Source organism: Gigantopelta aegis, chromosome 3 (assembly GCF_016097555.1).
Source record: "Gigantopelta aegis isolate Gae_Host chromosome 3, Gae_host_genome, whole genome shotgun sequence".
Classification (NCBI taxonomy): Eukaryota; Metazoa; Mollusca; class Gastropoda; order Neomphalida; family Peltospiridae; genus Gigantopelta; species Gigantopelta aegis.
In genome coordinates, this window is record NC_054701.1 from 70,940,195 (window position 1) to 70,965,943 (window position 25,749).

At 39.4% G+C, this 25,749-nt stretch overlaps 1 protein-coding gene across 3 annotated transcripts in view; it reads left to right on the forward strand.

Annotated features, from left to right (window-relative positions):
- The first annotated feature begins 1,277 nt into the window (after nucleotides 1-1,277).
- LOC121369009 (A-kinase anchor protein 9-like) overlaps nucleotides 1,278-25,749 on the forward strand; it is a 42,439-nt gene continuing 17,967 nt past the window's right edge. Inside the window, exons 1-2 of one of the 3 annotated variants that reach the window (XM_041493802.1) lie at nucleotides 1,278-1,562; nucleotides 13,769-13,953. In XM_041493802.1, the coding sequence (XP_041349736.1) occupies nucleotides 13,819-13,953 (135 nt within the window). In that variant the 5' untranslated portion in view covers nucleotides 1,278-1,562; nucleotides 13,769-13,818. Of the gene's footprint in view, nucleotides 1,563-12,359; nucleotides 12,437-13,144; nucleotides 13,164-13,768; nucleotides 13,954-25,749 lie in introns of those variants that run through there. The other 2 variants (XM_041493803.1, XM_041493805.1) reach the window with 2 other exon arrangements.

Below are 25,749 nucleotides of genomic sequence, written 5' to 3' on the forward strand. Positions count from 1 at the left end.
GTCTGACGCCATATAACTATAAATAAAATGTATTGAGTGCGTCGTTAAATAAAACATTTCCTTTCTTCTAGTCTGATGCCAGACAGCCTCGACTTTTTCCCGGATTTAAAAAATATATTTTTTTAAATTGCATTACGCACGTGCGTACTGTGTTTAATGGGCGCTACGACTTCGTTACTACGATGCTATTAGTGCTAACATCAGGTGCACGGAAATGTATCCATACAAATTTCCACTCGCTTCAACACAAAACACAAATGGGGCGAGACTTAGCCCAGTGGTAAAGCGCTCGCTTGATGCGCGGTCGGTCTATGATTGACCCCGTCGGTGGGCCCATCGGGCTGTTTCTCGTTCCAGCCAGTGCACCATGACTGGTATATTAATAAATCAATGTGCTCTAGTGGTGTCGTTAGAATAAACAAACTTTAACTGTTAAAACACAAATTTCTCAGAGGAAGTTCATGGGGAAATATAATTGATATTGTTTTTGACTAGGCCTACTACAATTAGAGGAAAATTATGACACAGGCCAGGCGCGTGTGCAGAAATTTTAGCTGAGGAGGGGGGTCTAGATTTTGGCGACTGAAATAGGGGCGTTCGACCCCCCAAAACTCTCCCCTGCACACGTGCCTGCTGATTAAGAAGGGAATTTTATGCCCAAAACAATGCTGGTTTTATTAAAGGCGATAACGATAACAGGGTGTTATTGTCTATTTGATGCCCGCAAATGTTTAATTTTTGACCTCAGGCTAATGCCTTCGGTCAAAAATGACATTATATTTGCAGGATAAAATAGACGGTAACACCCGCAAATCTAAAAACTCCATATGGTTATCTCCTAAAAAGAGCACGTGCTTATAATTTTTTACAGTCTAGACTCAAATCTTAAAGACGTCACACGCATACAATTTGTATGGCGTTGCCATGACATTAAAGTTTCAAACTACTGAGTTTAGACTATAAAGTTTTAATTAAGCACGGGGCAAGATTAATGATTTGAAAATGAAATGTAACCAAACTATAGCCCGTCCGTCCCATCAATGGGGCATCATTCTATAAAAATATTTTTTGTAAATAATTTCAGTTTGTTTTGACATAAGAAGAAACGTAAAAGTGTTTTGGAAATATCAAACAAATACTATTTTTGTGTGCAATTTACTCAGAAATAAATAATTTGTAGTAAATTTCATAGTATGAATAAAAATTTTAAAAACGTTCCCTATGGGAGAGACTATAGCTATTTCTTGTATGACGTCATACAAGATGCATGACGTCGTTCCTGTAAGATTCTAAATTAATATGTCACGTTAAGAGTTTTTAAACGATAGATCTATATACATACAATTTTATATACAAAGATGTAAGTTGTCCTAAATAAAGACTGTATATCAGCTTTATTTTGCGAACACGAAAGTCTTAAAGGAATATCTTCTGTAGCCTATCAGAAAGAATAATATCAGTGTCGGACTGTGGAGCAAACTTCGAGCTGATGACTTCGAAGTTCGATACAGGATCGCTTTCTCTTTTTTTCAAGATGATGGCTTAACTTAATGAACAGCCTGGTATGTGGAATATTGGTGACCTGATAATATTTCATCAGCATTAGACATTAATATCAATAATTAGTAGAGCATAATTTCAAAAGATTATTGCATGCATGCAAGGAATAAGAATTTTCATCACCAATCAGAATGTATTTATGTGTGCGTGCTTACGTGCGTGTATGGGATATATATGTATGTATGTGTGTGTCTGTCTGTGTGCGTTATTACACGTGTGCTTCGTATGATTATTATTAACTCGGTTATGTTGAACCATATGGATAATAAATAAATATATATATATATATATATATATATATATATATATATATATATATATATATATATATATATATATATATATATATATATATACCATCAATCACAACACACACACACACACACACACACACACACACACAACGCATAGTACAACACATTTCGATATTTAGATGTCCAGAAATGCATTGTTTATAGAGATCTTCATATTCTAAGCATATGAGAGAGAGAGAGAGAGAGAGAGAGAGAGAGAGAGAGAGAGAGAGAGAGAGAGAGAGAGAGAGAGAGAGAGCCTGCGCATGCATATAAGTGTGTGTGTGTGTGTGTGTGAGAGAGAGAGAGAGAGAGAGAGAGAGAGAGAGAGAGAGAGAGAGAGAGAGAGAGAGAGAGAGAGAGAGCCTGCGCGCGTATACATGTATGTGTGTCCTGCGCGCGTATATATGTATGTGTAGGACTATATGTATGCAAGCAAAATTACGGAAAGATTGTTCAGTGTGTTTGTGTACATCTTCAAAGAACAAATTACAATATCCGTCGCATGTTTAATAACACAACGAGAGCGATTCAGCTGATTTACACGGTGTGATTACTTATTAGGTACACACGTCTATTGTTATCCACACGTAGAACTTGGCTTTTACAACCACCACTGACCGCCCCAGTAAAGCCCGCAACACACCAGCTGATTCTTTGTGTGCCGACAAAGTTATAATTCTCAGTTGTCTGTGAATCCCTTATTTTCATGCTTATATCCAACTAAGGTTCAAGCACGATGTCCTGGGCATACACTTCAGCTATCTGGGCTGTCACTCCAGGACAGTGAGTTAGTTGTTAGTAGTTACTCAGAGAGAAGAGGGTGTAGTGGTCTTACACCTATCCACTGAGTCCACTGAGTCGTTAAAACTCGTTCTGGGTGGGAGCCGGCATGGGCGTACGACCCGGAGGGGGGGGGGGGGGGGGGGGGGGGCAATTGGGCAAAACAGTGGGGAAAATTCGGGCAGTTTTTATCTGGGTATAATTTCGGGCAAATCAACCCCTCCAGCCCCCCTAAATCAAAGAGTCCACATACGCCCATGGGAGCCGGTACCGGGCTGCGAACCCTGTACCTTCCGGCCTGTAGTCTGATGGCTTAACCACGACGACACCGAGGCCGGTACACAGTTGTACAGCAAGATCGGTGGTTTTGAGGCAATATCTGAGATTGTTCGATTTTCAGACGCTTTATCAGGACTTAATATAATTTACAGGGCCGTACCTACCTTAAAGTACTTGTACATAGCTGCGGAGAGTGCGTGTGGACAGAAAAAAAGGGGAGAAAATCCAGGTTGGCTAATCTCACCATTCCAGAGCAAAAGTATGCTTGTGTTATAAGGGGTAGGGGGAGCCTACAGACGGGGTTCTGAGAACAATTATCGTAGGGCGGGACGTAGCCCAGTGGTACAGCACTCGCCTGATGAGCGGTCGGTCTTGGATCGATCCCTGTCGGTGGGTCCTTTGAGCTATTTCTATTTCTCGTTCTAGCCAGTGCAACACGACTGGTCATATGCTGTGGTATGTGCTATGTTGTGTGTGGGATGGTGCGTATGGTTTGCTCTCTAAACCTATATGTCAAAATTACCAAATGTTTGACAACCAAAGACCGATGATTAATAAATCAGTGTGCTCTAGTGGTGTCATTGAACAAAACAAACATTAACTTTAAATGATCGCGTGTACAATAACCAAAAGGTGACCAAGTTAAATGTGAGCGCCGGTGAATTCTCATCGCTAGAGAAGTTGTATTAAAATTAAACAGCTGCAGTTGAAGTTACACGTAATTATAGTATTTAAAACTGTGGTTCTTGATATGAAGAACAATACAAAAGAAATCGAGTTAAAAACGTACTGGTCTAAATTTCTCAACATTTAAGATTTAAGATTTTACACAAACAAATAACAAAAAAATTGAATTAAAATGATAACGAGGACTCGTACTACAGACAACAAATGTACTCGTGATCGCGCGATCACACACACATACACACACATGTTGAAACACTCGCACGCACGCATACACGCATATATACACAAAAAAAACACACGTTGAAACACACACACACACACACACACGCACACACACACACACACACACATATATATATATACCAAGCACGTGCAGGGTGGGTTTCGGGGATCGACCTATCCACCCCCACCCCCACCCCCACCCCCACCCCCCGCTCAAGCAAATGTTCTTGTTTAAAATACATTTTCCCTGAACACACACACTAAAGCAGATAGTGTGTTACTGGCTTAAAATGTATTCACTAATTTTTATGTAAGATAACATTTGCATCGGCACACGTCTTCATTCAATGGCAAATTTTATGTCTTTATTATTTTCACACTGTTTATATATTTCTCACATGGTCCGAATGCCCGGGTGGCGTAGATAGTCGTAAAGCGGCCATAAACTGGCCATTTAACGCATTACAAAAGGTGACTTACCCATGACCTTTAAAGAATGAATTCACTTGTATCGATTTATTTATCCAATAAACTGGTGTGAACCGTCTTCTATTCCAACAGACTGTGTTCATTTACATAATAGATGTTTGGTGGGTTAATGTAGGTTTTTTGTGTTTGTTTTTGTTGTTGTTGTTGTTTGTTTTGGGGTTTTTTTGTTGCTTTTATAAACCTTCTTGTAACGGGAGTTTTCGATGATGATAATAATAATAATAAGCCTAGCAATATGATATCGCGCATAGAAATATAAGAATTGTTATTTTAAAAGATATTTATTTTATAAAGTGTTACATTTACAGATGAAATAATATACTCACTACTTAAAGCAAGGCACAATATTTCAAGCGAACCGTCGTTTTGTTCGCATGTCGGTTACGCAGATTTACATTCGCACGAACTGCCTTCGGTTACGTGGTGAACCGTTACATTGTTAAATTAAAAAGTTACAAACTTCAGTATCATCAGAGGACTGTACATTATTTTAAAACCCCCATTTCATTTGCATCAAAAACGTTAACTCTCTTGTCCTCCCCCCCCCCCTCTCTCTCTCTCTCTCTCTCTCTCTCTCTCTCTCTCTCTCTCTCTCTCTCTCTCTCTCTCTCTCTCTCTCTCTCTCTCTCTCTCTCTCTCTCTCGTAATTATCCCAACCTATGCCCATATAGTTTCTACATCAATCAAATCTTCTTGTTGATTTTTACTGGACCGAGTTTCTGAATTATAAAGTACACAATTGCCTAGATTCACATGTGTTAAGTATAGAAGCGTATTAATGTACATGAACACTTGGTTACAGGTTTACATAACACTGTCGTCAAGGTAAACACTGGGGAAACAATTACACAGTGTGGGAGTTGAAACAATACACACTTGTCTTCAAATTGCCAGTCACTCGAATATTATCATATCGGCGGCCCAGCCACAACTATCTACACTCACTAAATCAGCTTCTTGACATGTTTGGAATCTACACTTATAGTATGACAAATGGTTGTAGTGCATTATATCTAAGCAGAAATGCTGTTTTTGGTCAGTTGCAAAACTCATTTTATTTCCATTTGTTATTTTATCATCGGGAGTCGGCAGAATAAAATTTCATTTGTTGGATTTTTTTTTTTGATTTTTTTTTTTTTTTACTTATTTATTTTATTTACTTTATTTTATTTATTTTCATGTTATTTTGTTTGTTTGTTTAAACTAATACAGCTGCGTGTACAGAGGAGGGATTCGGGGTTCGAACCCCTCACCCAGCCACCAACACCACCCCTGCTCCAAGCGATTTTTTCCCCTGACTGTAGCATGACCCGAACCCCTATAAATTTCGATCGCCATAGTCTAGACCCCCCCCCCCCCACACACACACACACCCTCCACTATTATACTACGTACGCGCCTGTAAAAAAAGTCACTTTCTTATTAGTTTTCTTATCACTTTTAATTAGTTTAACATGCCCATATACCACTAAGATAACGAGCATGTCTGTCCCGGGTCCTGTCCCTGGATAGCCAGGGGCATGATCCGGGACAGAACATTTAAGGGGGAAATTTAGATTATTAATGCCAAAAGAAAGGAGACTTACTAAAATGTATATGCACTCCCAAAATAATAATAAAATAATTATAATATATAAAAGTACTCATTGATAATTTTGGTGCAATTTGGAACAGGCTTCCTAAAATAAATTTAATTAATTTTAATTTAAATTATAATGTATTCTAATAGAATATTAGCCCTTAGGAGGTTGGAAGGGGAGGAAGGTTAGTCCCAAGCCCTCGGGAAATTATTTAGTATTTGGGATTGGGAAGAGCACCGGTCGTATTGGGAACGTCAGTGTGACCAGCCAGGGAATGGGCTGGGGGGGGGGGGGGGGAGGTGGATTCGGAGGGAGGAGGGGCGGTCATGAACAATCAGCACCAACAATATAAGGTTGTGGGTCTGGTTTAGGTTTCACGCGGACTTAAGGAATGCACCTCGCTTACACTTAATTACACGTCAGGTGAACGTAATTTATAATGGTAACGATGAAAGGTTATCTGAAGGGATTGAATCGTGCTTACAACACGGAACAACGTTGAAAGATTTTTTTTTTTTTTTTTTTTTTTTTTTTTGGTTTTTAATGGGGGTTTTTTGTGAGAGGTTCTTTTTTTAATGATACCATAAGAACACATCAAAGTTTTGTACTCCAAAATCACCCATCACGTTCTGAAGCCTCAATGATATGAGAATTAGTGACATAACGTAGCACTGCGCGGCACGGCACGGCGCAGCACTGAAACTGACCAGCACAGCACAGCACAGCACTTAAACTGACCAGAACAGCACAGCACAGCACTGAAACTAACCAGCACAATACAGCATTAAAACTGACCAGCACAGCACTTAAACTGACCAGAACAGCACAGCACAGCAATGAAACTAACCAGCACAGTACAGCATTAAAACTGACCAGCACAGCACACAGCACTGTAACTGACCAGCACATCACTGAAACTGACCAGCACATCACAACACAGCATTGAAACTGACCAGCACAGCACTTAAACTGACCAGCACATCACAGTACAGCATTACAACTGACCAGCACAGCACAGCACAGCATTGAAACTGACCAGCACATCACAGTACAGCATTAAAACTGACCAGCACAGCACAGCACAGCATTGAAACTGACCAGCACAGCACACAGCACTGTAACTGACCTGCACATCACTGAAACTGACCAGCACATCACAGCACTGAAACTGACCAGCACAGCACATAGCACTTAAACTGACCAGCACATCACAGCACAGCATTGAAACTGACCAGCACAGCACAGCACAGCACTTAAACTGACCAGAACAACACAGCACAGCACTGAAACTAACCAGCACAATACAGCATTAAAACTGACCAGCACAGCACTTAAACTGACCAGCATAGCACAGCACAGCAGTTAAACTGACCAGAACAGCACAGCACAGCAATGAAACTAACCAGCACAGTACAGCATTAAAACTGACCAGCACATCACACAGCACTTAAACTGACCAGCACAACACAGCACAGCATTGAAACTGACCAGCACATCACACAGCACTGTAACTGACCAGCACATCACTGAAACTGACCAGCACATCACACAACAGCATTGAAACTGACCAGCACAGCACACAGCACTTAAACTGACCAGCACAGCACAGCACAGCACAGCATTGAAACTGACCAACACAGCACACAGCACTGTAACTGATCAGCACATCACTGAAACTGACCAGCACATCACAGTACAGCATTGAAACTGACCAGCACATCACACAGAACTTAAACTGACCAACACAGCACACAGCACTCTAACTGATCAGCACATCACTGAAACTGACCAGCACATCACAGTACAGCATTGAAACTGACCAGCACATCACACAGAACTTAAACTGACCAGAACAGCACAGCACAGCACAGCACTGAAACTGACCAGCACATCACACAGCACTGTAACTGACCAGCACATCACTGAAACTGACCAGCACATCAGAGCACAGCATTGAAACTGACCAGCACAGCACACAGCACTTAAACTGACCAGCACATCACAGCACAGCATTGAAACTGACCAGCACAGCACAACACCGCATTAAAACTGACCAGCACAGCACAGCACAGCACAGCATTGAAACTGACCAGCACAGCACACAGCACTGTAACTGACCAGCACATCACTGAAACTGACCAGCACATCACAGCACAGCACTGAAACTGACCAGCACAACACAGCACTTAAACTGACATGAACAGCACAGCACAGCACTAAAACTAACCAGCACAATACAGCATTAAAACTGACCAGCACAGCACAGCACAGCATTGAAACTGACCAGCACAGCACTGTAACTGACCAGCACATCACTGAAACTGACCAGCACATCACAGCACAGCACTGAAACTGACCAGCACATCACAGCACAGCACTTAAACTGACCCGCACATCACAGCACAGCACATCACTGAAACTGACCAGCACATCACAGCACAGCCCTGAAACTGACCAGCACATCACAGCACATCACTGAAACTGACCAGCACATCACAGCACAGCACTGAAACTGACCAGCACATCACAGCACAGCGCTTAAACTGACCCGCACATTACAGCACAGCACATCACTGAAACTGACCAGCACATCACAGCACAGCCCTGAAACTGACCAGCACATCACAGCACAGCCCTGAAACTGACCAGCACATCACAGCACAGCACATCACTGAAACTGACCAGCACATCACAGCACAGCACATCACTGAAACTGACCAGCACATCACAGCACATCACTGAAACTGACCAGCACATCACAGCACAGCACTGAAACTGACCCGCACATCACAGCACAGCACATCACTGAAACTGACCAGCACAGCACTTAAACTGACCCGCACATCACAGCACAGCACATCACTGAAACTGACCAGCACATCACAGCACAGCACTTAAACTGACCCGCACATCACAGCATAGCACAGCCCTGAAACTGACCAGCACAGCACTGAAACTGCACAGCACTGCACAGAACAGCACTGAAACTTCACAGCTCTGCACAGCACAGCACGACATTTGTAAATAACCTCTATCTACTTACCATCTCCCCAGTGGCGTATATTGGGCGAACACCCGCATTGGGGGTGGGCCAACAATGCTGTATACGAGTCGTATTATGGGATGACAAACAAAATAAAAAAGGTCGTAAAGGGGGATAAAAAGAAGTGAGATGGGGGGGGGGGAGGCAGCCGCATGGTCCTCGTGTGCTGCTTTGGCTACTCCCCCTCCCCCGCCCATTAAATCCTATCTTCTTACACAGCCGTTGGTGAGAACATCATGCGTTACCATGGTTTGTTTACACATGTACGTGTGTTAACAATTTCAAGACATACGACTGGCTGCTCCTAGGTGATGCCCAGGTCACCAGTGACATGCATCCAATGAAAACCAACACGGTGGAAATCGATTAGACTGTAACGTATAGTTAACCTGACAGTCGTGTGTCTGTGACGCGTAAGTTAGCTACAAGTGCAACGGCTGTAAAAAAAACTTTTAGTCGAAAAATATGTTACAATTTGCTTGAAACCTGGTTTTTGAGGATATGTAAGAAATAGAATAATACATTCGTGTCCGTTAGATACCATTTATCTCACAACTCGTTTAAAAACTCGTGAGAAAGAAAGAAATGTTTTATTTAACGACGCACTCAACACATTTTATTTACGGTTATATGGCGTCAGATATATGGTTACGGACCACACAGATTTTGAGAGGAAACCCGCTGTCGCCACTTCATGAGCTACTCTTTCCTATTATCAGCAAGGGATCTTTTATTTGCGCTCCCCACAAGTAGGATAGCACAAACCATGGCCTTTGGTGAACCAGTTATGGATCACTGGTCGGTGCAAGTGGTTTACACCTACCCATTGAGCCTTGCGGAGCACTCACTCAGGGTTTGGAGTCGGTATCTGGATTAAAAATCCCATGCCTCGACTGGGATCCGAACCCAGTACCTACCAGCCTGTTTACCGATGGCCTAACCACGACGCCACCGAGGCTGGTAAAAAAAAAAAAAAAACAACAAACAAACTCGTGAGTTACATTTTAAAACAACTCGTTGTGAGATAAATAGTATCTAACGACCACTCGTGTATTATTCTCTATTTATAAAATACCGCTGAGACAAGTTAACTTTGTTTTATTTAATGATACCACTAGATGACATTGATTACTTACAGGGCCGGATTTAAACCTTGGGCGGAGGGGGTGGGGGGGGGGAGATTCAAGTTCGGGGGCCCCTCAACATAGAAATTAAATTACATAGCAAATAAATGTGCTCTACTAGTGTCGTTAAACCAAAAAAATTATTTATTTTATTGTTTAATTTAGTAGACTTTTGTTTTTCATTTAAACTAATTTCCGTGCTTATATCCAATTATGGGTCAAGCACGCTGTCCTGGGCACACACCTCGGCTATCTGGGTTGTCTGTCCAGGACATTGGGTTAGTTGTCAGTTGTTATTTGGTTGACTGTACAGATCTATACCCTTTATACCAACAAAACTCTGGCAATAATGGAATTACTTTTGACCTAGCTTTTAATTATTATTACAGAAAGACTGTGTGAATCACTGATCTGAAACCGATTACGCGTGATCAGATTCCCAGCCGTGGTCATACTGAAACTGGATTTTACTGGCCTTTGTACTCTCTGTTAGTAGATCTAATGTTATATCACGTCCAGATTGATCTCACCTTTGACCAACCAAAACACCACTAATCCGAACAGGCCGTAACGGGTTACATGACCGGCTGTTCGCGACGGACGTTTATCGGAGTTCAATAACCCACTCGGTTCATTGGACTAAACAGGGGTTCGATTCTACGATCTTTCGCACTTCAGGCGGGTGTCTTGGCCAAGAAGCTATATCCCGTCTCGCCGTACACTGTAATAAGATACTGAGCTCCATTCGAAACGCACCATCCAATTTTCAGTTGCCATTGCTATTGCATGTGCGAGGATGCCACAAAAGGCACAATCATCCTAAACCTTGTGGGCGCGAGACGTAGCCCAGTGGTAAAGTGCTCGCATGATGCGCGGTTGGTTTGGGATCGATCCCCGTCAGTGAGTCCATTGGGCTATTTCTCGCTCCAGCCAGTGCACCACGACTGGCACATCAAAGGCCGTGGTATGTGCTGTCCTGTCTATGTGATGGTGCATATAAAAGATCCCTTGCTGCTAATCGAAAAGGGTAGCCCATGAAGTGGCGACAGTGGGTTTCCTCCATCAGTATCTGTGTGGTCCTTAACCATATGTCCGATGCCATATAATCGTTAATAAAATGTGTTGAGTGCGTCGTTAAATAAAACATTTCCTTGCTTTCCTTCCTGAACCTTGTATACATGTTAGATGGTATTTATTGCCTCTACTCGTCTAGACCGGACGAGCTTATTTTTATCAGATTGACCGAAATACACCCAGTTATAACAATTCAGTTAATGTTTGTGCTTTTGTTTTGTTTTGCTTAGACCGGCCTCGGTGGAGCAGTGGTTAAGCCATCAGACTACAGGCTGGTAGGTACAGGGTACCGGCTCCAACCCTGAGCGAGTTCTTAATGGGTAGGTGTAAGGCCACTACACACTCTTCTCTTTCACTAACCACTGACTAACTAACAACTAACCCACTGTCCTAGACAGACAGCCCAGATAGCTGAGGTGTGTCCCCAGGACAGCGTGCTTGAACCTTAATTGGATATAAGCACGAAAATAAGTTGCAATTAATGAATGTTTGTTTAGTTGTTGGTTTTTTGTTTGTTTGTTTTTGTTTTGTGTGGGGTTTTTACAATTATCACTGATTATCTTATTGGTGCGTTTTCAATTGAGTTCAGCATATAGTTGTTTCGACACAGTGATGACTATGTAACGTGTATGTGACAAGCACTAAAGAAATCAGAGTGGATCACGCTGGCTGAATATATAACATGTGACGCGAGAGGCCAGGCGGACGTAATCGCTGCTGATCAATCTGCCACAGCTGGAAACATGTGTTGTGGGTGGACAGGCAGACAGAAACAGCCAAGACGAAAACACGGGCGGCTTACGGTACCGATACCCGTTATAATCGGCTTAGTTAGGGCTGTGCTACAAATGATCACAGAAAGGAGGCAAAGCACCACGTACCATAAGCAAACGTTAAACTATTTGGCCATCTGTGACCTACCAAACCAAAGCTGTGCGGGTTGGCATTTTACTGAGGATGTTGAGTCAGGAGAGGGTGGGAGGTATTATATATCAGATGGAATTAAATAGTCTGTTTTGTTTAACAACACCACTATACTATCTATAGCACATTGATTTATTAATCATCGGCTATTGGATGTCAAACACTTGGTAATTATGACATATAGTATTGCGGAGGAAAACGCGCAAAAAAAAAGTCCATTAGTAGCAAGGGATCGGAAGGAATTGACTATAAAAGATTTTTAAATGTCAAATTTAGTATTGGTTCCTAAACATGATCAAATTCCTAGTCGTGTGTCTAGAAAGATTTATTGGAGGGGGCGTCATTCGCAGCTCATCGGATATAATATTTGGTGATGAGGTATGTGTATACATATTGAACGTTTTTTTTTAAATCGTAGATTCTCTTACAAGTTTTATGGAATATTTTAAAGCATCGGTTAAGGCCAAACTATTTTCGTTTACTGCCCCTACCCTTCCCATCTCCAATGGCTCTGTCATAAGTCAAAACGGAACGTTTAGCGACTAGTTATAGAGGTGCGGTGGTTTTCACCGTTGATTGCCCTCATTGTAATTATTTCCCGTTCCAGCCAATGCCTCACGACTGGAATATCAAATTCCGTGTTTCTTGCTGCTAATCGAAATGATTATTTTAAGTGGAGCTAGCGGTTTTCTTTTCTCATCTGAGGTCCAAACAACATTTCGCATATAATCTAGCAGCGTTTAGTTAAACAATGTACTGGGGAGTAGTAAAAACAAGCAATGCTCTTTTACGACAGAACAAAACGAAGACCTTTAAATGTTGTAGCCCACTTGAACCGAAGGTCTCCGAGAAGGGTCGTTAACTAGCGAAGTTTATGTACGTATGATGTCCAAATTGACAAAGGTAAACACGTGCTTAGGGCTGTGCGGCTATAAAAGGTGGGGACGATCGGCAGTGGTTTTTATAGGCAAACATTACAACACGCGGTACTTAGGCTGCACGTATACGTAGTACTTTATCGAAAATACGAGTGCTTAAGCGGGGATTCTTAACACAGTCTTGCTGGAGGCTTCGGGCAAAGTGATCGCATAAAACCGATAATCTAGTAATTATATATATTTTTTCTTCTTTCTCATTTACAAACATCACCTCTGAACACGACATACCGCCTATACGTGACACGTCGTGCAATATTTTGGATTCTCCGGAGAAGGAAACTGTAACTAACGGTTCAAATCACGGTAACGAAAATTAATTTCGTTATGCATGTCAGACTGCTGGAATTTTCATTAATCTATCAGAAAGTAATTATCAGGTTTTCTTTGTGAATGATCTGCTTTCATCGGCTGGCTGCCAAAGGACACAAAGGATTTAACAGCCGTCATACCTTTATTTTATGTTCGCACGGTTTCCCCAGCTAGGTTCTGGAAGGAAATTAACAAAATTTAAAAAAAAAAATGTAACAGCCAGGATTTGAAATTCTTAAGGAACGTTTTTTTGGTTTTGTTTTTGTTTTGTGTTTTTGTTTGTTTTTTAAATGAAAGCTTTATCCTTGGCTATATCCAGGAATTGCTTCATTGATTACAACTGCCATAACCAAGAGGGATTCGGATAAATTTTCTTCTGAAAAAAAAAAAGAGTTCACTGTGGACCAGTAATGTTATTTTTCGTGTTTCTAACTTCTGAAAGGTGAAATGTTTAACGTTTCAGATGACGTGGCTAGCAGTGCACTCGTGAAGGGATAAATGTTCAGATAGAAGATGGATCAGAAATACAGAGCGATACTGGAGAGGAACAGACAGATTTTAGTGAGCAATATCATTCCTTCAGACGAGTTTCTGGACCAGCTTCTCAAAGAAAAGGTTCTTCCAATGGGAATGATCAGAGATGTGAAGGTATGTATGCTGCTCCTGCTGTTGTTATTAGTGTTCTTTTTGTTGTTGATGTTGTTGTTGTTGTTCTTGTTATTGTTTTGATTGTTGTTGATAATGGTGACGATGATGATGATGATGATAATGTTAAATGTTAAAAACAAATTTTTGTTTAAAGACACCACTAGATCACATTGATTTATTAATCTTCGGCTATTGGGTGTCAATTTTGACAGTTAAATGTTAAAAACAAGTTTTTGTTTAAAGACACCACTAGATTAGGAGATAACCATATGGAGTTTTTAGATGTGCGGGTGTTATTGTCTATTTGATACCGCAAATGTTATTATGTCCATTGTAAACTGAATAGTTTTTCTACAGAACTGACTGTATGTTTGGTATTTCTTGAAAAAAATACCTGGCTACAATCTAACTGTAGACCCTTGAATCGTCAACTTCGCCTGTTCCAATTGCTAATGACGTCCGGGTGTTATTGTCTATTTGATCCTGGAAAAATAATGTAATTAACCAATCACAATACAGAACGCATTCGCCGTCAGTTTACAATGATTTATTCATCTTCGGCTATTGGGTGTCAAATATTTGGTAACCCCGCTTAATTTTTCCATTAGTAGGAAGGGATCTTTCATATGCTAGTTATCCCATAAACAGGATAGCACATACCACGACCTTTGATATACTTGTTACATATGTGTGCAAATGGATACGCACTGACTAGTTTATCGATACATCCAAAATTGTATTGTTCCGGGATGAGGTTTATTTTATAGTTTAAAACCGTTTTCATTATTTGTATAATTAGTCTTCTAAGCGTCAAATGACGTCCGTGTATGCCTGCTGTCTGTCTGTCTGTCTCTCTGATTATGTCTGTCTACTTGAATTGCATCTTCTCTGTGATAACAAATCTGCTTGGCCGTTTGTTTTTCCATGTGCCTATGGATTTGTTATTTATGTCTCTGGTCGTCTGTGTATTGTAACTGTTACATCTTCTTGTCAGCCTCCCTGTCTACCCCAGTGTCTGCTTGTCTGTCTGTCTGTCTGTCTGTGTCTGTCTGGCTGTTTTTCTGTTTGTTTGTTTGTTTGTTTGTGTCTGCCTGCCTGCTTGTCTGCATTTTGTATCCAAGCTTTCTGTTGAACGTTAGTACACAGTAGCTGCACCCCGACTGCTACTCCATGGACGTGATTCGTACATTCATCATCATTTATATGTACAGTTATTTTCTACTGGTAGCCAAAGACAGTAGACCGACGGTATACGTCTAACTACAGACCTGGGCCCCGTTTGTTTTTGTTTAACGACATTGATTTATTATTTATTAATGGATGTGACACATTTGGTAATTTTAACATATTGTTATAGAGAGGAAACCCGTCACATGTTTTTTCCATTAGTAGCTAGGGATCTTTTATATGCACCATCCCACAGACAGGATAGCACTTACCACGGCCTTTGATATACCAGTCGTGGAGCACTGGCTGTGACGAGAAATAACCCAATGGGCCCACCGACGGGGATCGATCCCAGACAGACCGCGCATAAAGCGAGCGCTTTACCACTGGACTACGTCCCGCCCCAAAACCGCCTTACGTGCACAAGGTAGTTTTGCACCTAAGGTGATCTTAGCGCCAAGATCGCTTCGTGGAATGGGGCTCTGATACGTACATTTGTCATTTATATTTTAGATGCTTTCTTTCTACTAATTACATTTAGTGAACAAAACAAATGCTGCGCCTACATATGTGAAAGAAAGTCATAATATTATATGTTTAATAATTTTTATTCTTCTTTTTTTTTTTTTTGACCTTTGAATAATCAAGCCTTCAAAATTATTACACATTTTTGTTTAATAATTGTAATGCAAAGACGGAATGGTTTACCTTTAGCCATATTATTATATCAACTACACAAACGTAGTGTCTACAGAAACTATTCATCTGTATGCAGATTGACCCAGTGGGTTTATGCAATATCCGGTTGTGCGGAAGGATACGGAAATTCATTGAAAGGATAATTGGGAAAATTCTTTCGGATCATTAATAAATACGACCCTCTAAAGGAAAAGAATTATTCATACTGCAGCCGGGCAGCCAAGAGATCGATGGATGAAGAATGTTTTAGTATGAATTAGCTGTCATGTATTCCGCTCTACATCAAACCTGTGCGTGTAGCTTTCAGAATGCTCAATAGTGTGCGTGTGGGGAGTGGGGCACTACAGGGGCCGTAACTAGTGTCGAGTTGAGGAAGGGAGGAAACAGTTCAGGGGCCGTCCTTATAATTATAAAACTTTTAGAGTCCATTAGACTCAATCTCTAATGACGTCAAAAACATACAATTTGTATGGCGTTGTCATGACATTACTGTCTCAGACTCTATTAGAGTCTCGAGTCTAGACTCTCAACGTTTTATAAGCACCAGGCCAGGCCTGTTCATGATCAACAATTAAGGTGTGGGGGGGAAGGGGGGGGGGGGGGTTCGGGGAGTGGGGTAATGGTCTAGATGGGGAAGACCCTATTTTCCTCGGATTTCCTCTACATAAACAGAAAGAAGAAATCAACAAATAAAACAATATATGCATATGTGCACACACACACACATACACACACACACACACACACACACACACACACACACACACACACACACACACACATATATATATATATATATATATATATATATATATATGCCGAACAACAAAAGAAACGCGTATATTTTAAAGTATTTTGTTTTCATGATAAAATTAATTCGGGAAACAGACTGTTAAAATGGGACTAAAATATTCGCAAGACATTGATACTTTCAATCAGCACAAAAACTAATAAAATCCCAAGTGAGTAAGTTAAAATAAAGTAAAGAAAATTAAATTAATATTTGTGTTTCTTTGGTTGATCAGTATATATATATATATATATATTATGGCCTCGAGCTCAGCACATGCGGTGGAACAGATGCTATGCTGTGGGTAGCCCGAGTACTTTGACTGTAAGAGAGCTAGACGGACATTTGGAAGGTTATACGCTCTCATTACAGTCAGAGACCAAGCTATGTAATTTTCTTTCAATCGCTGCCCACCAACGAGTAGTCAAAGATCCCCGCTCTAATACCACAACAATCCTATGTTTGACGTCAAATACATTTACATCGATCATTTTCGAGATCCTTGATTTTAAAAAGCTAAATATTAATCACTAATGCACACACTACAGAAAGAAACCCGGCAGCACCCACATTCAGCCAACCTATATCGTGACGTAGCGTTACATGATCGCCCACTCAGCCATTCCGTCTTCCAGAGGCGGTCTCATACGATAATACAAGTGCCCGACAATCCCCCCCCCCCCCCCAAAAAAAAAAAACATTTGTTTTATTGAACGACACCACTAGAGCACATTGATTAATTAATCACCGGCTATTGGATGTCAAATACTTGATAATTGTATCATAGTGTTAGAGAGGAAACCCGCTACATTTTACCATTAGTAGCAAGGGATCTTTTATATGCACCATCCCACAGACAGGATAACACATACCACAACCTTTGATATACCAGTCGTGGTGCACTGGTTGTCTCAGTCTCTATTTTCTGTCCGGGGCGGGACGTAGCTCAGTGGGCCCATTGGGCTATTTCTCGTTCCAGCCAGTCCTCCACAACTGGTGTAACAAAGGCCGTGGTATGTGCTATCCTGTCTGTGGGATGGTGCATATAAAAGATCCCTTGCTGCTAATCGAAAATAGTAGCCCATGAAGTGGCGACAGCAGGTTTCCTCCCTCAATATCTGTGTGGTCCATAACCATATGTTCGACGCCATATAACCGTAAATAAAATGTGCTGAGCGCGTCGTTAAATAAAACATTTCCTTCTTCTTCCTATTTTCTCTTCATATCATTAATCTTTTCAGCCACCTAGGGCACACCTATTCTGTTTCTCACTTATAATACAGTGTGACTCGAACAAAGGAAGTGGTAACGCGTGACTATTGAACAAGCAGTGTGACTACCAGGAAACAATAGTCAGGTTGAATCGGGTACAGACTAATAAAATGATGTATATGAGTAGATCATTTTCACAAAATGTGTCCACACAGCGACAAACTGCATATTCGGCCGGTACGTTCTCGAAGTATATGTAACTGTTGAGGTAAACAATGGTGTCAAATTACAAAGGCCTTCGAGCCCATTGAGTAAGTAACCATGTTGCCGATCGACGATTTATTCGGTGGCACGCTGTTCATCCAAAACTTGCCGTAAACAATGCGTAAGCATTCAATAAGTAACAAACAAAGAGACAGTGCTATACATTTACCTCACAATTTATCTAAAGTAACTGCATTACCGATACACCAGGGCCGTACCTAGTCTGAAATAACGGGGGGGGGGGGGGGGGGGGGGGGCACAGCGCGACCAACTTTCTGGAATTTTCCGAAAAATCCGGATTTTTTAACCCATATCCAGAATTCCGGAATTAATGCCAAATATCCGGAATGTTTTCCAAATTCGCTATCATTTTTTTTTTTTAAGCAACCATTTCTGAATATATTTAAAATTTTCTATATTTTTAAATCCCGAGTTTATCATTCTGCATTCTCCATTGCAACCTGAACTTGGTATTATCGACTGTTTCGTGCTATTACTAAGACGTTTGTTTATTGGCTGTATTTGTCAACAGCCGACCAATGGAAATGTTTTTGACAATCGAGTAAACTGAAGCCATGTACTTGCTATGTAGTTTATGTATTCATTTTAAAGATATTTCAAATATCATATAGTAATTACTACGGGGCAGACATCGGTTCTGCCCCGGGCAGTAAAACAAGAATGAGTAAATCTTCTCCAGCTAAACAACAGGCATGTCTAAACTAAAAATACACTTTTTATATATTTGGGTAACAGGGGCGAATGTTTCTGGTACCCCACTGGGTGCTGTTCTGCCTACTTTGTTCAGTGCATAGAAACTGCCGAACGAATAACGTTTATACTCGCATGATGCAGACAATTCACTTCATAATGGGGTATGTCATAGTATTATGTAACGCTAAGTCTTGTCGCGCATATATCTAAAGTTTATATTTAAGATAGTCTTTATTACTACCCACGTAATTATTTATCATGCATGTATGTATGGTTTATTTCGTTTATTTTAGACATGTATTGCTTTTTTTACATGTCTGAAAGTGTTTTTAGATAGTGCTAAAACGCCCCCACCCCCACTCCCACCCCCCTCCCCACTATTATCAAATATAAGTTGTGTAACTTAAAGCAATATAGAACTTGAACTTGTTTAAGTGTCTGAGGTTTAGCTTTCACATTCCAGTTTACTATGTACTAATACTTGACTACTGAAGTGTACATGTACGTACATGTGTTTGTGTGTATGGTTGCATGCGTACATACATGCATGCTCGTAGTGTATGTATGTATGTATGTATGTTTGTGTGTGCGCGCACGCGCCTTTGTGATTGTGTATTCAGCCAAGAGGCTGTAACATGGATCACATATCCTCTGAACTCTGAGACGGATTCGAAGTTTCTCTCTGTACCCCCACTTCCCCCTGTAACTGTGTGTGTGTGTGTGTGTGTGTGTGTGTGTGTGTTTGTGTGTGTGTGCGCGCGCGCGCGCGTGTTGCCATGCGCCTAATCGTATATTTGTATTGATGTAACATACGTGTATGTCAACACACACACACGAGTACAATAGAGGAATACGTTTCAATGAATATACTTTTTATGCATAACGTTTTGTTTATTCAACAGACCTGGGTGTTGTCCGGAGCACATATATACTCGGGGTGTCATAACCGAAGTCTCTCTTCATAGACGTGTTCTCCATTAGACCTTTACGCCTGTAATTACACCTATATTTACCGTTCTGGTCATACCTGTACTGCACCATCGAGACCTCTCGAGCCTTTGTGACGGGCTTTAGATGAATATGTAAAATATTTTTTTATGGAAATCACGACCAGGCAGTTCGTAAAAACGTGAAATTGATATGGAGTCACTATCTGTACATATTATATTGGTTTTGATTCGAGTAGCACGTTTTGATTCGAGTAGCATTGTGCTGAGTAATACTTGTCAAAGACACATTAAATTATAGTTTAAAGCTGCATTATCGGGTGTAATTAAGGACTGTCTGTTATTTTTTTTGACGTTCATCGAGAGGGGTGGGTGGGGTAGGGCGGGATTTAGCTCAGTCGGTCGAGTGCTCCCTTGAGGTGTTTGCGTCGCAGGATCGAACCACCTCAGTGGTTCCATTCAAATGATTGTTTTTTTTTCTCGTTCCAACCAGTGCACCACAACAGGTTAAAGGCCGTGGTATGTGCTTTCCTGTCTGTGAGAAAGTACATATACAAGATACCTTGCTGCATTAGGGAAAATGTAGCGGGTTTCCTCTGATGACTACGTGTTAGCATTACCAAATGTTTGATATCCAATATCATTGTACTTAAGTGGTGTCGTTAAACAAAACCAACTTTTTTCCTTCTTTTATTTACGTTCATGAACAAAACAAAAAATCATCCGCAAACTGTGTGAATCAGCGAATATAAATCCTTTGTGACGTTATCAGATAGGACATTCCCTGACAGCGTTATCTTTACGTTCATCGAAAATTAACAAGCTTACGTTGCTTTCAATTCAATTCATTCATTTATTTATTTTCCGTATGCCTTACGGCACATAAAAACAAATTAATACACATTTAAATCAAAAACACAAACAAGATTTTGGCAAAATCGTAAATATTATAACAATAACGGTAACTACAATACAGTACTATAATTATAAGACATAATAGTAAATACGTTTTGTACATACATGTAGAGATATATGTATAGGACGATTGATTCTAGTGGGGGACACAGTAGAGTATAGTTACAGTAAAGTTCTACGCTTAGTTGTAGCAGCATGAAGAAATTTACAGATGTTGTTAATAACTTTGAGGCTAGGGTTGCGTAATAATTGGATAAGTTTGAAAACTGAAGGGTTAATGTAATAATATTTCTTAATGTATTTCACACGCAATTCAGTAAACAATGGACAAACGAGTATGAAGTGGAATTCATCCTCTAGCTCTCTTATATTACATAATGAACATAATTATGTGATCATTTCTGTCCAGACCAGAATATCTTCCGGTTTCAACATTTATTTTTTACAACCAACACACTCACATTTATAACCAATCACAGGACTTGTGGTGTTCACTTCTCTATCAAAAGTTGGGGTGCACCTCGAACTTTGTTCCAGCCGGAAGTTATTTGGTTTAGTACTACCTTCAGGCATCGGCGAAGCCGTTCTCACATAAGTTTGTGGATGATTTTTAATTGTTTTTGTTTGTACACAGATGAATGTAAAAGAAATAACAGACAATACTTATAATTAAAATTGAATCATACTTGCTAATAATAACACTAAAAGTTAATACTTTATTTTGAATTATCTTTGGTCCATTAACAATATTATCATATAACATTTAGTGAAATATCTTAAAGGGACATTCCTAAGTTTGCTGCATTGTAAGATGTTTCCGACTTATAAAATATTTCTACGATTAAACTTACATATTAGATATAGTTTATTGTTTAGAATGTCAGTGTCTGTATATTCAATGTGTTTCTGGTCGTCTTAATATTTGTAAGAAGTCTAAACTGGATTTGTCTTCAAATAATTTCGTACGTACGAAAAAAAAATATTTTAAGAAATAAAACGAAATTTAACCTAGTACAAATATTAGAACGATCAGAAACACGTTTAATATATATCCACTGATATTTTATGCGGAAAAATATATTTGATATGTAATTACAATCATTAAAAAGGCTCTGTTAGTTGATAACATCTTAAAAATTGCAGCAAACTCAGGAATGTCCCTATAAAATATCAGTGAAATAAAAGTGTTACAGTCACTCAGTGACAATAACACATTTTAGAGTGAAAAATTCACTATTTCACTCCAAAATGTATTATCGTCAGAAAGTGTTATCTTCACTGTAAGAATGCCGGAACTATTTTGCTGCTGGCATTTTAAAAATAAAGGTAAATAGCCAAAAGTTATATGATAAATAGAAAATTTCATGTTTTTTGTCAAATATGATTTATATCTCTTCACTGTAAGAATGCCGGAACTATTTTGCTGCTGGCATTTTAAAAATAAAGGTAAATAGCCAAAAGTTATATGATAAATAGAAAATTTCATGTTTTTTGTCAAATATGATTTATATCTCATCTCGTGAAGTTTGCAATCATATCACACTCGTCGCGCAAGTGCGACTCGTGAGATATGATTGCAAACTTCACTCGATGTAATGGCATCTTGGTGTAGTTTGACTTTTTGTTTATGTGCAATAGTCAGGTTTTGTGTTTTAATATTTTAGATAGTGTTTTTACACAATTCCTGGTAGCTCAGTCTGATTTGACTTTTTCATCTTTTAAATTAATACACTAATCCGACTTCACTGTTTTATCGTTTTGCTACAATTCATTAGTCTTCGATAGGGGTGCAACGATACGGTCAAAACCGTATTGCGATATATTGCGATATAAGAAACCGTATTGCAATATGTATTGCAATATAGTTGATATTATTTAAATTTAATATTTATGGGGTTTTTTTTTAATGAAAGCAGAATGCATAAACTTATTAATGATCTTTATTAGCTTCAGCTGTCAGGCTAAACCCATCATCACAAACATCAAACACGTCGGCGTTTCTTTGATGGTCAGTTGCTAAATAAATGTTGCACGCGTTTTTCGTGAATAAAACTTAACATACCTAGTTTGAGTTAAATAAGTAATACTAAGTATATAAATCGAAATATTTGTAATATTGATTCCATCATAGAACGTAAATGATTATATAAACCACGACATATAATTATTAGTAGCATAATGTTCTTCGTGGTCATTTTTATTTTTAACAAAATACTAGTCTACTAGAACACCGGTGTGACGATGTCAAACTGTTTTTAAATTGTCACATTTTGAAATCCTTGCTATCGGGCTTTTCCGTTGCTGCTCGCTTGACACAGAAATGTACATAATGAATCGCAATATTTCGGCAGATCGACCGAACCAGAGGTAATATTGGCCGAGGTGTTTTGAATGATCGGCCGAAGTATTCCGAGTTCAGGGAAAAACAGCTAAGTGCGATTCTCACTTATTGGTTTATTTCTTTGAATATGATAGCTGTAGCCGTATTCCATTGTGAATCAACAATGAATAATAATGTGTAAGTAACAAAACATTTATTTGTAATTATCGTTAACTGGTTATTTTTATTGGACCTTTAACACGTTTTGTTTAGAAGTTAGAACCAAGTATAATCGACCTATAACTTCGTATGCCAACAAGAAAGCCGACGACGCTTGACGTGGTTGTTACATTTTCTGTCATCACCAATTAATAAAATGATGGGTGTTTTCGTTTGTTTGTTTGTTTGCCTATTTCAAGTCAAATAAAATACACGGAAAAAGATAGCGTGTAAAAATCGCGATACGCAAAACTGTACCGCGGTTCGTATCGAGCTGATCAATTATCACGGTATACCGGTATACCGGTTTATCGTTGCAGCACTAGTCTTCGACATAAGTAAAATGACGTTGAGCTGAAGATCACTCTCCTAAAATAGTGCTAGGCGAATAATTGCATGAAATTTCAAATAAAATGTATTTAAAATTTTATTGCAAGGCAATCAATTTGTCACCCTCCCTAAAACGTTTCAGGCTGTATGCTACTAAATCAAATCCCATAAGCGACAACAGTAACATATGTGGCTAAAATCCCTACTTGCAGCGTATCAATCGTCATAAACGCCACGAATATAAATACTACAACCCATCACCCTTAAAGAGAATCAGAAAAAATGGGGATCAAGCTGCTCATTTCTGAGATAACGGGTAGCGTCTATGGCTACCCTAGTTCCGCATAAATTCTAGTACTTATTTTTTACAGGTATCCAATACATGTTTCAAGCACAAGGCTACTTGACACATTGGTACTAGATGAAATAAAATTGCATTTTTTTTTTTACTCAGATGAAACTATTATTTTTTACAACCAACACACTCACATTTATAACCAATCACAGGACTTGTGGTGTTCACTTCTCTATCAAAAGTTGGGGTGCACCTCGAACTTTGTTCCAGCCGGAAGTTATTTGGTTTAGTACTACCTTCAGGCAAGTTTGGAGGGAAGTGGGAGTGATCACTCATCTTTCATTGCAAAGACTGTTATATATACTCATTGTGGTTTGACTATCTCATCTTTTAAAGGGACATTCCTGAGTTTGCTGCATTGTAAGATGTTTCCGACTAATAAAATATTTCTATGATTAAACTTGCATATTAAATATATTTTCTTGTTTAGAATATCAATGTCTGTATATTCAATATGTTTCTGGTCGTCTTAATATTTGTAAGAAGCCCAAACCGGGTTTTGTCTTCAAATAATTTCGTACGTACGACAAAAACTATATTTTAGGAAATAAGATGAAATTTAACCTATTACAAATATTAGAACGATCAGAAACATGTTTAATATACAGCCACTAATATTTTATGCAGAAAAATGTATTTGATATGTAATTACAATCGTTAGTCGATAACATCATAAAACGTGCAGGAAACACAGGAATGTCCCTTTAAATATTATTATTTATTATATAACATTTAGTAAAATATTTTAAAATATCAGTGAAATAAAAGTGTTATCAGTCACTCAGTGATGATAACACATTTTAGAGTGAAAATTTCACTATTTCACTCTAAAATGTGTCATCTTCACGGTAAGAAAGCCGGAACTATTTTGCTGCTGGCATTTTAAAAATAAAGGTAAATTGCAAAAAGTTATATGATAAATAGAAAATTTCATGTTTTTTGTCAAATATGATTTATATCTCATCTCGTGACGTTTGCAATCATATCACACTCGTCGCGCAAGCGCGTGCGACTCGTAAGCTATGTTTGCAAACTTCACTCGATGAGATATAAATCATATTTGACCAAAAAAACATGAAACATCCTCTATTTATTACCCATATTGTTAAAAATATGTTGGGATATATCAAAGTGATACGTCTCACTAGAACGCCAAGTGGGACGTAACACTCTGTGACGTCATGGATTGGCGCACTACAACCTTACAGGCACGAGAGCAAAATGAGTTGAGTGATATAAATTAAGATTGATTATGGGTAATAAATAGGATATTAAACTGGCTACCATTTCGTATCATGTTTATGTCCCTCGTGAAATAGTTTTCATTGTCACTCGCTAAAGCTCGTAACATCTGAAAATTATTACACTCGCGACATAAACATGATACGAAATGGAATATCCATACGCTCAATAAAGGCCACCGCAAACCTTTGCAACAAGGTGCAATTTTTGTTACATCGCGTACAAATCATACGTCCTTGCATCGTGTGCGCTTGCCTGCAATGCAATCTTTGTTGCATGCAACTGAAATTGCTCCGATCAAACATGTTTGATTTTATTGCATGAAATTGCATCTAATTGCACGCTATCGCAAACGTGTGCGCCTTCAATACAGCAAAACGTTGACGCAATAATTTAAACTGCCAATGAACTGATAGATAGTGATCACATGACTCAAAATGGAAGCCTGCAGCAGCATGTGGTCTACAGAAAAAGATGAATTAGTGGTAATGTGGCAGACAATGCCATGTCTTTTTGACACAATGTTCATCCCCTGAATATAGCAACGGGGCTAAAAGGGAGATGTGTCTTGCAGAGATGGAATCTGCGCTTAGAATACCACAGACTTTGATATACCAGTCAT